At 38.6% G+C, this 14,989-nt stretch overlaps 1 protein-coding gene and 1 pseudogene across 1 annotated transcript; both read left to right on the top strand.

Annotated features, from left to right (window-relative positions):
• Positions 1 to 5,873, top strand: part of LOC149460346 (uncharacterized) — a 105,883-nt pseudogene extending 100,010 nt beyond the window's left edge.
• A 2,342-nt stretch (positions 5,874 to 8,215) lies between these two features.
• LOC149460347 (uncharacterized) lies at positions 8,216 to 12,633 on the top strand. The gene is made up of 3 exons (XM_089679859.1): positions 8,216 to 8,345; positions 10,887 to 11,672; positions 12,412 to 12,633. Exons 1-3 carry the CDS (start codon positions 8,288 to 8,290, stop codon positions 12,489 to 12,491), a joined length of 924 nt encoding a protein of 307 aa, XP_089535985.1. The 5' UTR covers positions 8,216 to 8,287; the 3' UTR covers positions 12,492 to 12,633.
• Positions 12,634 to 14,989: the final 2,356 nt, after the last annotated feature.

Consider the following 14,989-nt stretch of genomic DNA (forward strand, 5'->3'; position numbering starts at 1 on the left):
CTTTGGAGACTGACACTTCTAGGATTTTCGGTCTTCTGTGACCCCCTGGATTGTCTACTAATTCCTCCTGTTGACCTCCACTCATTACACATGGGTGCTCAACCTGTGACCCTCCAGCTATTGCGGAACTAAAAGTCCCATCATGCCTCTGCCTTTGGGAGTCATGCACTGTCAGCGGCTTACAATGCCTCATGGGACTAGTAGTAGTGCAACAGCTGGAGGGCCACAGGTTGAGCACCCATGTTATAGGATTTAGTAGTCAAATGCAAGTCAACAGGAAGACCCACTGGGCACCACAATGGGGAAGCCCTTCAATGTGCATACCAGCATATGATAATAAGTATATATACCTATGATAATAAGGTATATAATACCTATAGGTTTTTACTAAAAGTAGAACTATAGGCAATCGTTTTCTTTTCTTTTTGGATAAAATGTTAGAACCCCTAATCAATTTTTTTTTTGCCATATGTGTCCCATATGGGAGATATACTGTATATACCTTCACTTTTTGTCCCACTGCCATAACAGAAGGTGAGAAATAATCTCTGTAAAGTCTGGCAATCCCTGATTGTAAACAGAACAAAAGTCCCCATTGGAAGATATCCCATCTCTACTGTTCTGGGGACAAACCAAGTTTTGGTTTTAATTTACTTTCACTTTTAAGGATTATGGTAAACAGGACAAAGAGAGGTTGAATCTTCCTAATGGGGCCAAAGAGCAATAGAAGTGTTCTAATCCCTCTTCAATTTATCCAAAACCAAAACAAATTGGGCCTTACTTGAAAGTGGCTCAGTGCCATAACCTTTTTTGGCAGACATCACCACGAAAGCAACATGTTCCATTAAAAAAAACCTTAAAAATACGTTGGAAGCCCCCACAATTGCCGTTCACGTGACCAGATCTGAGGCATAAATGGTCAGTGCTAAGAGGGAGGAATCGTCAGCTTGAGTTCCTGACTGGGCAATTCTATGTGATGGGGCTTTGAAAGGTCGATTCTTTTCCAGCACTGCATCACAGGTAGAAAATTATGACATAAACTAAAGTGTAGAGATATGAAACCAAAAAGGTAATATAATGCTGCTTATAAAATGTGGTGGTTTCATTATTTTATCACCTCTGTTTTTCCTTGGTATTTTGTCCAGAATAAACACCTACTCTATGTGCCAGGATAAAGGAGTTTGGGGCACAATTGGACAGCAGCATTTGGTGGTGTTAACACACACCCTGCATAGAGTGCATCCACTGGAGATTGCCTCCATTCTGGAAGAAGAACAGAGGCAGCATTGGACGACAGCATGGTACGGGTGGTAAGATATATCCCGTATAGAGTGCCTGCAGTATGCTGGAAAGAGCACAGGGGCACCATTACACAGTAACATAAGCTCGGAGGAGGAGATGCACTAGCAGAGAGATACAATATGAAGCCAAGATACAGCTAACACTATGCAGCCACAACAAACTTTTTTAATAGTGGGAGAGGATTTAGGTAAACAAATAAATTCTGATTGTTGTGAAGATAGCCTGTTCTTTTGAAAAAGAACATCTCTAGTTAAAAATAAAGAAAAGGCGGCTTAAAAAAAACACATCTAATTGTAAGCTGCACTGTAGCAACTATTGCTTGGTTTTGGGTTTCATACATAGTTCACCTTTACCGGAAACCTGCCTATATAGATAAGGGGTGTCTGTTGATAATAACAAATTTTGTGTCTCTGGCTTGTTATAGGTGTAGGTCATTTATGTACGTCATGAACCTTGACTGGAATACTTCCATGACATTGCCAAGTACACCCAGAAAATTGCTAAGGCCTAGTCATTACTGCTCAGCTCCACCATTACAGGAGTGAGTTTTTTCTATGAATCAAAGCCCCTTACATGCACTTTCTCTCCCCTGATGTAGTAGCTCTGAGCTCAGCATCTGAGAACTCACTCCTGTGATGGCAGGTGAGCAGTATTGACTAGGCCTTAACTAACAAAGCCCTGGGAGTTTTCCAGTCAGAAATATGTAAATGGGCTACATCTATAGCCAAGGCATTATTCAGCTTTAGTCAGAGCTCCACTGTTTGTTTTTATCTACAGATGTCCCTTACCTGCATAGTTAGCTTTTTGGTAAAGATGAACTATCCCTTTAAATACTGTAGTCTATGTCAGTATTATAGTAAACATAGTTTTATATACTTTTACATGTAACCTTTCCATAAACTTTCACCTATACACTGATAAGGCACAGCATTATGACCGCTGACATCTTGTTCCAATGGCTCCACTGGCACCAATGGCAGTAGGGGAAAATGTTGCCCGACAAAAAAGGTATGGGAAAAAAAAATTAGGCACATTGTGACAGTGATCAATTTATGGATTGACATCATGTGGTTGGATGGCTATGTCTGAGTGTATCAGGGAAGACCACCAGAGAAGTTACCAGAGAGGAAGGCAAGCTGGAGTTTGCAGTAAACTGCTTTGGAAAGTTTGTTGCAAATATCCCGGATACACCTTCCAAGGTCTGGTTCAGTTTCTACCTACTCAATATTGGGTGGGTCGTCATAATGTTATGGCTGTTTTTTTTTAAATTGCTAGTGTTTTTAATTTATAAATTCCTATACACTGGCTCAGATGAGGAGTGGCTTGTATGAGTAGCATGAGTATAATGGCCTTGGATGTTGTCACCTGCTCCAGACCTGTTGTGATATCTGCTGGCTTTGAATTATACTCTGATGTGTGGCTTTGACATGTTGCAAGTGTTGAATATAAAGGGGCACTATGTTGCATATGTATATCTTATTTGGAAAATTGGAGCATTTCACAGATTCTGGTAGGGGTGGAGCAGATGACATGTGCATGTAGCGCTGTATGACCCCAAGGAAATCATATTTCAGGGCTGATAAGTGATGTGCTGGAATCTGCCCCATGTCGTGTGCCAGAGGTAAAAAATCCACCTATTTGATCATCACATGACTCCTGCATTAGCTGCCTCATTTCCTTAGATACCACAAATTGGGTCAGAGGAATTTTGTTATCAGCTTTTCTCTTCCTGGAAGAAGCAGAGCTCCGTGTATGATCACTACTTGAGATGATTGAAACAGGGGAGGTGGAGGGTGTATTAGGAGAAATGCCAAACTTCCAAAAAGAAGCCTCAATGTACCTAAAAATATAAATACGATCAAACGAAAATATGTATTCCGGGAGCCCCTAGACACCAAGCCAATGAGAAACTTGTAGAAAAAGACTCAACCAGAATAGGGATTTTCTGAATACTCCAGAAAAATAATTCAAACAAAGGAGAAGGTGGTCAGTGGCACACGAAAACTTCTTTATTACAGACAAAATTAAAAATATAAAACAAACACAAAACATCGTACTACAGTCCACAGGTCCCAGTAGATATATCCTTGTCTCATAGGTAAGACTCATTTGTAAGCTATAACGTTTCATGCAGGAAAGAGTGCAAAGGCATAATAACAAAAAAAGCTCCTATACTCAGAATTGATCAGCCATAAGCGTCAGGATAAACTCAGCACCAGACCAATCATACAGTGAGACTGGTGTAAATGTTAGTGTAATACAGGGAGGGATGCAGGAAAGGTAGCAAAACCTTGGCATCTGAGAGGGTCACAAGCCTTTTATATACCATTATTTACATCCTCCTCTGGACTACATGTGGTCATACGTTTACGATCAGTTCCTGTTGTGATCTTTATGCCTTGGTGTCTAGTGTATGAGGGGGGTTTGGTTACCTTTCCTGCATCCCTCCCTGTATTACACTAACATTTACACCAGTCTCACTAGTATGATTGGTCTGGTGCTGGGTTTATCCTGGCGCTTATGGCTGATCAATTCTGAGTATAGGCGCATTTTCGTTATTATGCCTTTGCACTCTTTCCTGCATGAAACATATTATAGCTTACAAATGAGTCTTTTCTATGAGTCATCCATACAATTATCTTTCTACCAATGGATTTTCCCCTGACAGGGATTTATCTACTTGGGACTGTAGTATGATGTTTTGTGTTTCTTTTATATTTTTAATTTTGTCTGTAATAAAGAAGTTTTTGTGTGTCACCGATCACCTTCTCCTTTGTTTGTATTATTTTTCTTGAGTATTCACAAATTCCCTATTTCAGTTGAGTCCACAACGTTTTCTTTTTATGTAAGTTTTGTATTAGGAGGAATGCACAGGAAATCCCTCATATCTGTAGTTTCCCAGTTCTTTATGTCTAGAGTGGAGACAACTTGACTGTCACTACTGTCAGAAATATTTCCTGAAGTTCTGTGTGAAGGAAAAGAAAATCATGGAAAGTTCTATTACAATAATCAGTTGGCAGCATCACATGTACAGTACACAGTGGGGAAAATAAGTTTTTGATCCCCTTTAGATTTTGTAAGGTAGGGGTAAGGTATTTTACTCACTGAACTGCAACTCAATTTATACCATATGTACCATGTGGTTTTTTTCTGAATTTTTGGTTGATATTCTGTCTCTATTATTTTAAATACACCTATGATAAAAATTATAGACCTTTCATTTCTTTGTAAGTGGGCAAACTTACAAAATCTGCAGGGGATAAAATAATTATTTTACTCACTGTATCAAGGCAGATTCAATAGGGAAATACATACGGTCTCCTGTTCATTACAGCCCTCAAGAACTGAAGCTCATTAAACAGTTGGTGCGTTTTCACTGTTTCTGCAGCACAACCACTTGGTTGGGTAGCTAATGCCGCCAGATCCTTCTTGAACCTGTCCCTGAGTGACTTCCAATGTTTCTTGATGTTTGTTACTGTTCCAAAAAACAAAAAGGAACAATATTACAACATATACTATTGAAATCATATTTTTCTGACCATGTGCAGTCATACATTTGGATAATGCAGCATGTGTGGGCACAGGAAAGTGAATGGGATTTGCCCAAGTGAACTGATATCTGTGCATAGGGGGCAGTGTGCAAAATTTTGTCATAAGATCCTAGCATCCAGGCAATCTAGGCAATTATGATGAACAGCCATGTCCACAATAATCCTCCACACATGTGGTGAAATAAAGACTCTCATGCCCACTACCACAGAAAACACACTGCTCCTTACCGAATAGTTAGACCACAAATTATAAGTGGTCTAACAGAGCATGATGCTGAACATATCTTGCTTGTTACATTCTAGATGAAAAAAAGTGTCACAGGCTTCAGTATCTCTCCTCCTCTGCCTCACTTGTTGTGATCTGCTGTGTACTCATCAAAAGGGATAATACTCCAGATTGTGTGAAAACATATAAATGATTTATTAAAAATAAATAAAAATCCACTTACAAACTTCAGAGTCAAACAAGCATGAAAGTCATAAATGCCGCTGCTGCTTACTCCAGACAGGCTTTGGTGACATCAGCACAATCTCCACCAAGCCACAGGCATAAAACAATTTCAGGTTGAGTTTATAGAAATTGGATGTGAACCATTTTGGTGATATCTGATTAAGAAAAGTACTGATTTCCTTATAGTTAAATATCATAGAATACCAACATTCTACACTCTCCCAAAAGTACATAAAAGTTTGACCACACCCCCTGGAAGACAAATTGTCTCGGGTATCAGAAATCAAATGGCAAATGCTAGCTGTGTGCTGGGCGATTACCTGAGGTTCCATGTAACTAGCCTGCCATCTTACACTAAAGGTGTATACATTTGTTAAAACACAATTGAAGGTTTGACCATTCTCCTTGGAGTATTACTAGTTACTATAGATATGGAAATCCCTTATTCCAATATTCCATATGACTTGTGAACTTAGAACTATTTGTAATGTGTTTGTTTTTTAGGACTTCCATTATCTCCAGGTGTAGAGCTTGGCGATGAGGATATGTTGTGCCCCGTCCTACTTTAGCCTGTATCTGGGGGAATAGGTCTGCATGCTTTTTTTTTTTTAATGAAGCCTTGTCAATGTACCTGTAACATATTCATATGTGACACAGGTACATTGATGATGTTTTGATGATATGAACAGGTTTTGTCCAAAAACTAAAGACATTCATGAACACAATAGGAAAAAAATATTTTATCTAGAAATTTGCAATGGGTTATGTCAAGTGCCATTTTTGTATATCTTGAAAGTAAAAAGTTACAGTATACAAAGGCAGAATTATTTCCATAGGCCTTTTCCTGGAATCTACTACTTGGCCAACATCTTAGGCTAAAGATGAACTGTTCCAAAGAAGAAGATTTTCAAGCACAGGCTAAAGCTCTGGAGGAGAAACTCCTCCAGGGAGGATACAGTAAAAAAAAGTTCTAAAGAAAGCATATCAGAGAACTCAGGAAAATACAAGGGACAGACTAGTATTCCAACAGAAACATACAGCTAAACTCATTACACATTATTATTGACAATAAAAACAAATTCCCTAAATGTTTAACATACAGTATATTGGTATTTGCCTACTGGCGATGAAATAGTTAGTAAACACATACATGATAAACTGGAGATAGTGCTTAGATGTGTAATGTTGATTAAAGACAAATTAGTGCACAGTAAAGGATCAGAAAGGGGCATGTAATCAAAAAGGAATTTTCTCCTGTGGGACTTGTAGCTGGTATCCTTGGATAAATGATGCTGAAAACATAATACTATCCAATGGCCAAATAATAAAACCATAACATCATGTTATATGCCTAACAATGGGGGGGTTTCACTATATGCAGTGTATGTGTGGTGCTTTGTACGTTGGGAAGACCACGAGGCAGCTGCCATGACCATATCCCTGTATATACCATAGAGAATGGGAAGTTAAACATCCCAATTAGTAGATATGTAGTACTAAACCACAACTTTAATTCATCCTGCATTAGTTTCATAGCACCAAACCATAGTTATGAGGATTCAAGAGATCTGGATAGATTCTCTGTAGTGGGACCCAATGAATTTTTTTATTGAAAGCAATGCAGCCATCTGGTCTAAATGATGTTTTGAACTATAAATCCTTTTTATAATATAACTGATAATAGAGATGAAATAAAGCAATATTATCTAATACCTGGTAACTAAAAACTCTCCATGAGCAATTATACCTGATATAATATTGTTGGACTTTCCATTATTTTGTGTCTAAGGGAGGGGAATGTTTGTTCCATTGTTCATATGAATTTCAATATGATACCCTGCTATACCACTATTAGAGATAATAATGTATTAGAAAACAAGAATAATAATTGTAAATGTGTTGGCTTTTTTCATTCCAGCCCCTTAACTTTAAGATGTGGCTGTCAAAATCATCTGGATTATGACCTCTTACCATTGTGTGCCAGTTACCTAATGGTGGACTTTGCACAGGGGGCCTCTGGTCCTCCAACTGCAGTCAGGATCTCTCCTGGATGGAACACATAGCAGTGTGTACACTGCTAAATTTTTGTCCCTTTAACTGCTTATGTGCAGCTGTTTTTCCTGATGGGAGATTATAAATGGGGGGGGGGGGGGTTTAGCTTGACCAGATCTTTTGGTCTATTGGTAAATGCTATGTATGGATCAGGAGGGGCAAACGCCCATTTGATAGTCTCCACAAGGAGAGGGATTGTTTATGACAAAGTTTTAATGCTTAACACCTTTAGTATAGCAGCCTTGTATATGTTTTCATAAAGTGTATAAATAAATACAGTGACATTTTATATAAAAACAGTTTGGGGGAATTTCTGTAAATAGATGTAAGCACCTAAAAAACACTGATAAGCCGATATTAGGTATTCGTAGTTGGTGATTTTATTTTGACTTTCCTGATCTAGACCATTGAAAGTATTGAAGTCAAAGGATCAACGAAAAAAGCCAGGCAGCTAGTACTGTATGTTTTTGAAAGTTACTGTAGGTAAGAATTATTTTAACATTAAATGACACTGGCGATGGTTATTCTAAAATTTCAAATAGTCTAGTTCTGGAAACAAATTTCAAACCAAACAGTGTTTTTTCCCACTGAAAGATTACTCTTAAATTGTGACTCTCTAGGTTTCGTGCAGACTTATCAACTTACATCATCACTATTTAGGATTTCTTTGAGATCCCTAAGCTGGTTGAGCCAGAAAACCCATCCCGTATAAATCACACCTATATTTAGTGCTTTTATACAGTCATTTCTATCTCCTATTATCCTTCCTCTAGAATAAAAACATTGAAGAAGCTGTATGACATCTATCATGGTGGCAATGGTTACACCCCAACACCCACTACTAATATATAAATATGTGAGATATAAACCTTTCTGCAGCTCCAACAAAATACATTTTGCAGACTGGATTACATATAGTATCCTTAATGATATGGCTGGTACTACCACATGCAAACTTATCATCCTAGGGCTCAGCTTACTGATAACAGGTAAGGTGTGCAATATTATCATTACAATTAATTTAAGAGGGGCATTCATGAACCTAATTTAAAGCATGCCTATACTGAGAAAACATGAATGTCATCATTGCTGACTTTATCTACAAATCTTCGTAACCTGTCTGTCATGCTGATTCAGTGGTTTTAAAACTTTCTGAAGAACTTTCTGTGAAAAGTATGCAGTTTATATATACTAACTTTACTGTGACTCTCTAATTTGTATGTCTGGTTTAATGACTTCTAAAATATTAAAGCCAGGGATAGCCAAGCAAATTGTAACTTGGTAATCATTGTGTAATTTGATAGCATTTTCATTAAAGTTTGAAATTTATTTCAGGTAATGCATATCTTGCATTTTCTTAATGCATTAATTCATTTATTTTAATGATTGATTTTTAAAAAATGTAATTTCTTTCCATGTATGAAAGTATATCATTGAAGTCCAGTATAAATCTGGATACTCACTGTGAGTTTTATGTTCAACTCACAAATTCCTGCATAAATACAAGTGATATGGATAAATGGATCTCCCCCACTGTGCTATTGTATTCTGACAGTGGGGGCCCCTCCTTACTATTAGAATACACTGATCAGCACTGCAGCCGAGGGCTGCAGCACCTTATCAATTTCCAGCAGGACTGTTCGTCAGAAGCTGGTCTACCGAGGTTCTGTTGAACAGAGAGGGCTACATACAGATCAGAATCAAGTCAGTTCCTACTGAATCAGACAAATTTTGGTCCGTGTGTACCCAACCTAAATGATAATGCTTGCATACATTGCAGTAAAGGAATTGTTACATTTTTTAAATATCGTAGTGCCACGGTTTGTACAACTGTGAGTAAGTTGATAATGTGTAGATTAACAGCACTTAGAAAATTAAAAGGTAATTTGTAAAAAAAAAAATCACTCATCTCTAGGTTCACTTTATATACCCAATCAGACAATAGGAAGGAATTCAAACAATTAGAAAGCTTCTTTAGTGTTTGTTTTGACCTGTCCATGTGTCAGAAAGAGTGTCCATAGCTCTGGAAATGAGTAGTGATGTATTTTTTTAGCATTTTGGAGTTCCCAACTTTAACATTACACATAACATACAGCAAAAAACATATGAACCAATTAGACTTTATCCTTTTTGAAGATTAATGAAATGTAAAGTCAAAGTCTATCTTATATGGTATTATGTGTTAGACCAGTGATCTCCAAACTGCGGCCCATAGGCCGGATGCGGCCCTTTGCTTGCCTTTAGCTGGCCCTTGGAGCACTTTTCCTCCCACTGATACGAGACACTATTCCTCCCGCTGACACCAACAATGGGGCATAGTTCTTACCACTGGCACTAAAAATGGGTCACTATTCCTCCCCCTACTATCAAAGATGTGGCATTGCTTACTCCCAATGACACCAGAACAATTTCTACCCCCACTGGCCACAGTCTGGCCCCCCAAAGTCTGAAGGACAGTAAACTGGCACTTTGTTTACAAAGTTTGGAGACTCCTGTGTTAGACATTACTCTTTTTCTTATAAACTCGCCCATATCCATGTTTCCATTACTTTATTTTGCTGAGAAAATACTTTGAAAAACATCACCTAGCATTTATGGCTGTGACCATCTTAAGGGAATGTCATGTAGCATTTATTTTATTGGAATCCATCTGCCCTTAGCTCAGGCATGCATGCAGGAGGGTGAAAAGCCCTCTTCCCCTACTAAAGACTCCTGGGATGTATGGCATCATTTTCCTAGGCCTGGAAACCAGGAAGTAACTGAATACATGTTAAAAAAAATGTCTGAAACAAGTAAATATGAAATACTTTCCTGTCTATTTACTAATTCCAGCAGAATAAGGAATAAACTACTCAATGTAGATTGAGAGAATTAAGTTCTGCTATAAAGTAAACCTTACAGTCTGCAGCAGTCCAGTATTGTAGCCAAACAATTGCCTTCTGCATCACTGCATCACCTTTGCCTAGGTGAAGTGGCCAAACTGGATTCCAAGGTACATTTTTAGGTAATTTTTGTGTTTTGGGCCTTGCAATTTAGGATGGGATTACTGGAGGTAAAATCTAGGACCTAGTTGCTGTGGACTGCAAAGTTTGGTTTCACATGAATGTGCTCCCTGTGCCTATGTGGCATTCCTCTGGGTACTCCGGTTTCCCCTCACATTCCAAAGACATGCTGGTAGGTTAATTGACCCCTGTCTAAATTGGCCCTGGTATGTATGAATGTGAGTTAGGGACCTTAGATTGTAAGATCCTTGAGAGAAGGAACTGATGTGAATGTACAATATACTGTATATATGTAAAGAGCTGCGTAAATTAACGGCGCTATGTAAGTACATGTAATAAATAAATATATTCAAACAGAATGTAAAAAAAAATATATTAAAATGTACCATGTATGTATATTGTTTTTACAAGTACCCACGAATCATTAAACTTTACTTTTCCAGCAATAACATTCACAATAAGAAAGTTTTACACAACATTTTATTGATGTAAATGTAACTATACTCTTTACTTTTTAATCTTTTCTAGCTTTTCCAGTAGAAAGTCAGCCATCAATCCCACCCTCTTGGCTTGAGACTCTCCAAGAGCTACTTAATATGCTACAAAAATTGGGCATTCAAATCAGTAATGAGATAAGCAGTACCACAGCACCACCAACCACAAGCACAACTGGGTATTCAACTACTAAGTTGAATAGTCCAACAGTTGCTGGAACCAACACACAGACATCTTCCTTGACCAAAACCAGCGCTCACTCAACACCAGTCAGTGTGCCAGTGTCATCATCAACTTTAAAACCAGTATCAACTAGATTTCCACTTGAATCCAGTGCACCTACTAAACCAATGTCTACCACTCTTCCATGGAATTCTAGTAAACCAGCATTTCTATCTAGTACTATGGCAAACACTTTAAGGTCAACACCAAAACCAGTATCTACTAGTCATCCTTTGTCTTCCAGTAAATCAATACCCCTATCTAGCACCATGACACACACTTTGCTGTCAACCAATAAACCAATATCTACCAGCTATTTGCTCTCAAGCATTAAACCAACTACCAATCCAATGTCTACTAGTCATGTCTCATCAGGCACTAAAGCAGTGTCTTCCGTTACTTCTGGGGTTAATGCAATATCCACAAGTAAACCAGCATTTTCTTCCACTCTTAGTAATTTGAAGTCTTCTGTGGTTACTACAACAACTACAGCCAAATTTAGTCCTACTATGAATGCCATAACTCAAACCAGTAGTACTGCAAAATCAACCAATGCGTCCAGCAGCACATCTGTTACAAGTCCAACTCCTACCAAGGGTAAGTTTTCCTATATATATTTATGATTTAAATAAAGAACAATGATTGAAAAGGAAGCTGAAGGAGAGGGAAGGATAAGTAAAAATAAGGAAAAGGATTGACATTATTGAAGGAAGGAAAGAAGGAATGGAAAGGGGGGATTGAGAACAGGTGGGAGGATGGTAAGGGGACCTTGCATGAAAATATAAGGTTCACCTATAAGGTAGCCCCTAACCTCACAATTAAATTATTAGATTAAAGAGAAAAGAAATTAAAATTTGGAAGAAAAAAGTAAAAAATACTATACACCCTGACCTACAGCATTTTCACCTAGGTGAACGTAAAGCCACTGGGCGTTCTTGCAGAATCCTGGGAAAGCTGAGGATCACACATCCCATGAGAATTCTCTCCTACACAGTACAAGCACACATTCCTGCAACATTTGGGATAGTTTGCTTTCCTAGGGCCTCAGAAGTTCCAATGACAAAATCATTGTATACAAGAAGAGCCTTGCTTTAAAGTAGGGGTGGAGGGGTCTGCTGAGTAAGCGGACATTGCATTTTCATGCAAATTAACTTCAACTAGTGCTGCTAGCAAAAGATATGTTGCTTCCTCTGCAATACAAGAAGATCATAATATGACTATAATATACGGCATTATAATCTAAAATAAATAAGAATTTGAAGTGTTGTTGATGTTGTTATTTATAAATTAATATAAAAAATACAATATTTAATATTTCATTATTTTATTTTTCCAGTATCACCAAATGGCTCTGGACTCCCTGAGTTGCACATTATCCTTGTGTCATTGTCATGGATTTTGCTGGCCCTTTGCTAACATCATTTTCGTTGAGCTGTCCAGATCAGCAGAGTGAACTGATTCACCTTAGTTAAATCTCCTATTTGTGATCCCAAAAAGAATGTTTTATAAATATACATATGCAAACACAATAATAAAACTTATTTGTTATTCTATTAGACATTTTTTGTTAAACATTTGGAGAAGAGAGAGGTGTTTTTGAGGTTTTGATGGAACTTTGTTGCATTTTTTAACATGAATTTTAGCTGCTACCATCAAATGCTATGAAGGTACCAGAGTTTCAACATAATATAAGTGCATATGTGAGTTATTAACAGAGATGAGCTGGGAGTTCGGCTAGAACTTCAGCTGTGTGGACATTCCAATTAAAGCCTATGTGCATTCAAACTAAATAAGCACAAAAATCAGGAAAATGAAAATAACTTAGTTAGTAGGATGTGTCCCTTGTGCTGATACCTCTTATGTTAGCTGAAATTCTCATCCATCAATGCCCTCCTCACAGCCGTAATCTTTTAATATGGTACGGGTTAACTGAACTGCAGGAGCTGTCACAGGCTTTCATTAGCAGTGCTCAACTATGCCTATCCTTTTCACCCCAGCAACATCATTCTTGAAAATCAATACTACATCTTCTATGAATGGAAAGTTATCTATGAATGGAGGGGGCAGATCTTTCAATCTTCATTCTTAGATTGTGTTTCATTCATAAAAGCTGTAGTATGGCTAATATAAATGGAGCACCAGAGCAGAAATGGCGGGCATAGTCAGGAACTCTTGGAAGGAGGTGACAACAAGCAGGGAGAAGCATTTGACCAGCATGCTCCCACAGCTTCAGTCTACTGCCAAGTATGCTCCAGCGATGGGGGAAGAGGGTGATGGTGATGAGGTCTCCAAATGTGCTTGGATGCCAGATATAGCAGAGGAGGAAATAAGAAAGAGGAACAATATTAAGGAGGAGGAATGTCATCCAGGAGCAGGTGCCAGAGGAGAGGAGGGAACATCCATCCTTTTCCACTGGATGGCAGAGGCACTATTATTCCCTGGTCTACTCTTCAGAGCTCAGTTGTGTTGACCTGTTTAACACATATGCTGCAGATTGCACTGTAAGGAGACACGACTTCTCACCACTCAACTCTTTGGGAGCAGCACCTGAATGCTAGCCGCTGGCAGGAAAAGGGCCTCACTTCCTCTCTGTCCAGCTCTCCCCTGTCTACCTATACCAACACAGTACCAGATTCCCCATCAGCAGCCTCCAACGATGGGAATGAATGTCTTTCAAGGGTTGTCAGCATCTTATTTTACAGCTTTTTCAGCAGAGAATAAATTTAGTGTGGTGCCATGTAGAGTAGAGGCAAGCATAGGCTCCATCCTTTCTCTGATTTTGTCGACCCCACTCAGCCTTCTTCAGTTGTTGCAATCAGCAGGCCAGTTTCTCTGCATTAACTGTTCCCCCAGCCACCCCCCCATGCAGGAGCTTTACATCGCTTGCCTTTGCAGTTGCTAGAGTCAACCCCCTTTCCTGTGTGGTACTGCAGTAGCAGGTTCCTATACATGGACCATGCAATCAGCAGAAGGGTTCATATGACCATATACATGTGGATCAGCAGATATGGGCAGGTACAGTATATATGTTTCATGGTGCACTGGGAAACTCTGCCAGTAGCCAGGAGGGATGCAGGACAAGGCACACCTTGACACTGTGTCCCTATGAGCTGGTGATGGTAATTGGTTTATTTCTAGCATTGTTAAATATGACAGCTTCAAGCTCAGGGCTCCTGGCTGTTAAGCATCCTAACAACCAGTAACTCAACAGCACCCAGCATATTCAGCTGCCAGCCTGGGATTCACTGCAAACAGGTAAATGTAAACAAACAGCATAGATAGTATGAAAAAATGTCATGGAGTAGCTCTTAAACGGAGGGTACCATGCCATGGTAGCCACCCTGGCAAGCACCTTGCCCTTATTTTAATAAGGACAAGGACCTCTTTCCCACAACCCTGGCCTGGTGGTTGTTGAGATCAAGGGGCTTATTAGTAAATGAACATACCTTTCTGAGAAGTCCTTTAATTAATTAATAATTAAGAAAAAAATGAAAGGGGGCTTCCAGATTCTGATAAGACTCCCACCCCCAGAATGCAACAACTACCAGGCCAGGGTTGTGGAGAAGAGGTCCTTGTCCTCATCAACATGGGAACAAGATGCTTTGCCAGAGTAGTCCCTCTATGTTGAGGGCTTGTGTCCTGAATTTTTTGCAGCTAATCTGTATAATTTATAAATAATATAGCCAAAAAATTACAGCACAATTGAATATTTTGGGCTGAAACACGACTTTTCTCTACTATCAAAATGTAATCCTTTTTAAAAGGATGCTATTCTATGTATCAAATGTCTACCATTTCTAACATGTTTTAAAAAAGATATATTACTGTTTAATTTTATTGTTATGGTTGTATTAGGAATAATTCACCAATTCAAAAAGAAAGGCTTTAGTGCAGCACATCTGTATAATTATTAT

This window comes from Staurois parvus, unplaced genomic scaffold (assembly GCF_062004578.1).
Source record: "Staurois parvus isolate SC_StPar_1 unplaced genomic scaffold, SC_StPar_1.0 ptg000232l, whole genome shotgun sequence".
Lineage (NCBI taxonomy): Eukaryota > Metazoa > Chordata > Amphibia > Anura > Ranidae > Staurois > Staurois parvus.

What these genes read in the sequence shown, in the direction of transcription:
- LOC149460347 (XM_089679859.1), top strand. Translation starts at nt 8,288, where the DNA reads ATGGCTGGTACTACCACATGCAAACTTATCATCCTAGGGCTCAGCTTA. An exon ending in GCTCAGCTTACTGATAACAG is followed by an intron (nt 8,346 to 10,886) that starts GTAAGGTGTGCA and finishes AATCTTTTCTAG; the next exon opens with CTTTTCCAGTAGAAAGTCAG. An exon ending in AAGTCCAACTCCTACCAAGG is followed by an intron (nt 11,673 to 12,411) that starts GTAAGTTTTCCT and finishes TTATTTTTCCAG; the next exon opens with TATCACCAAATGGCTCTGGA.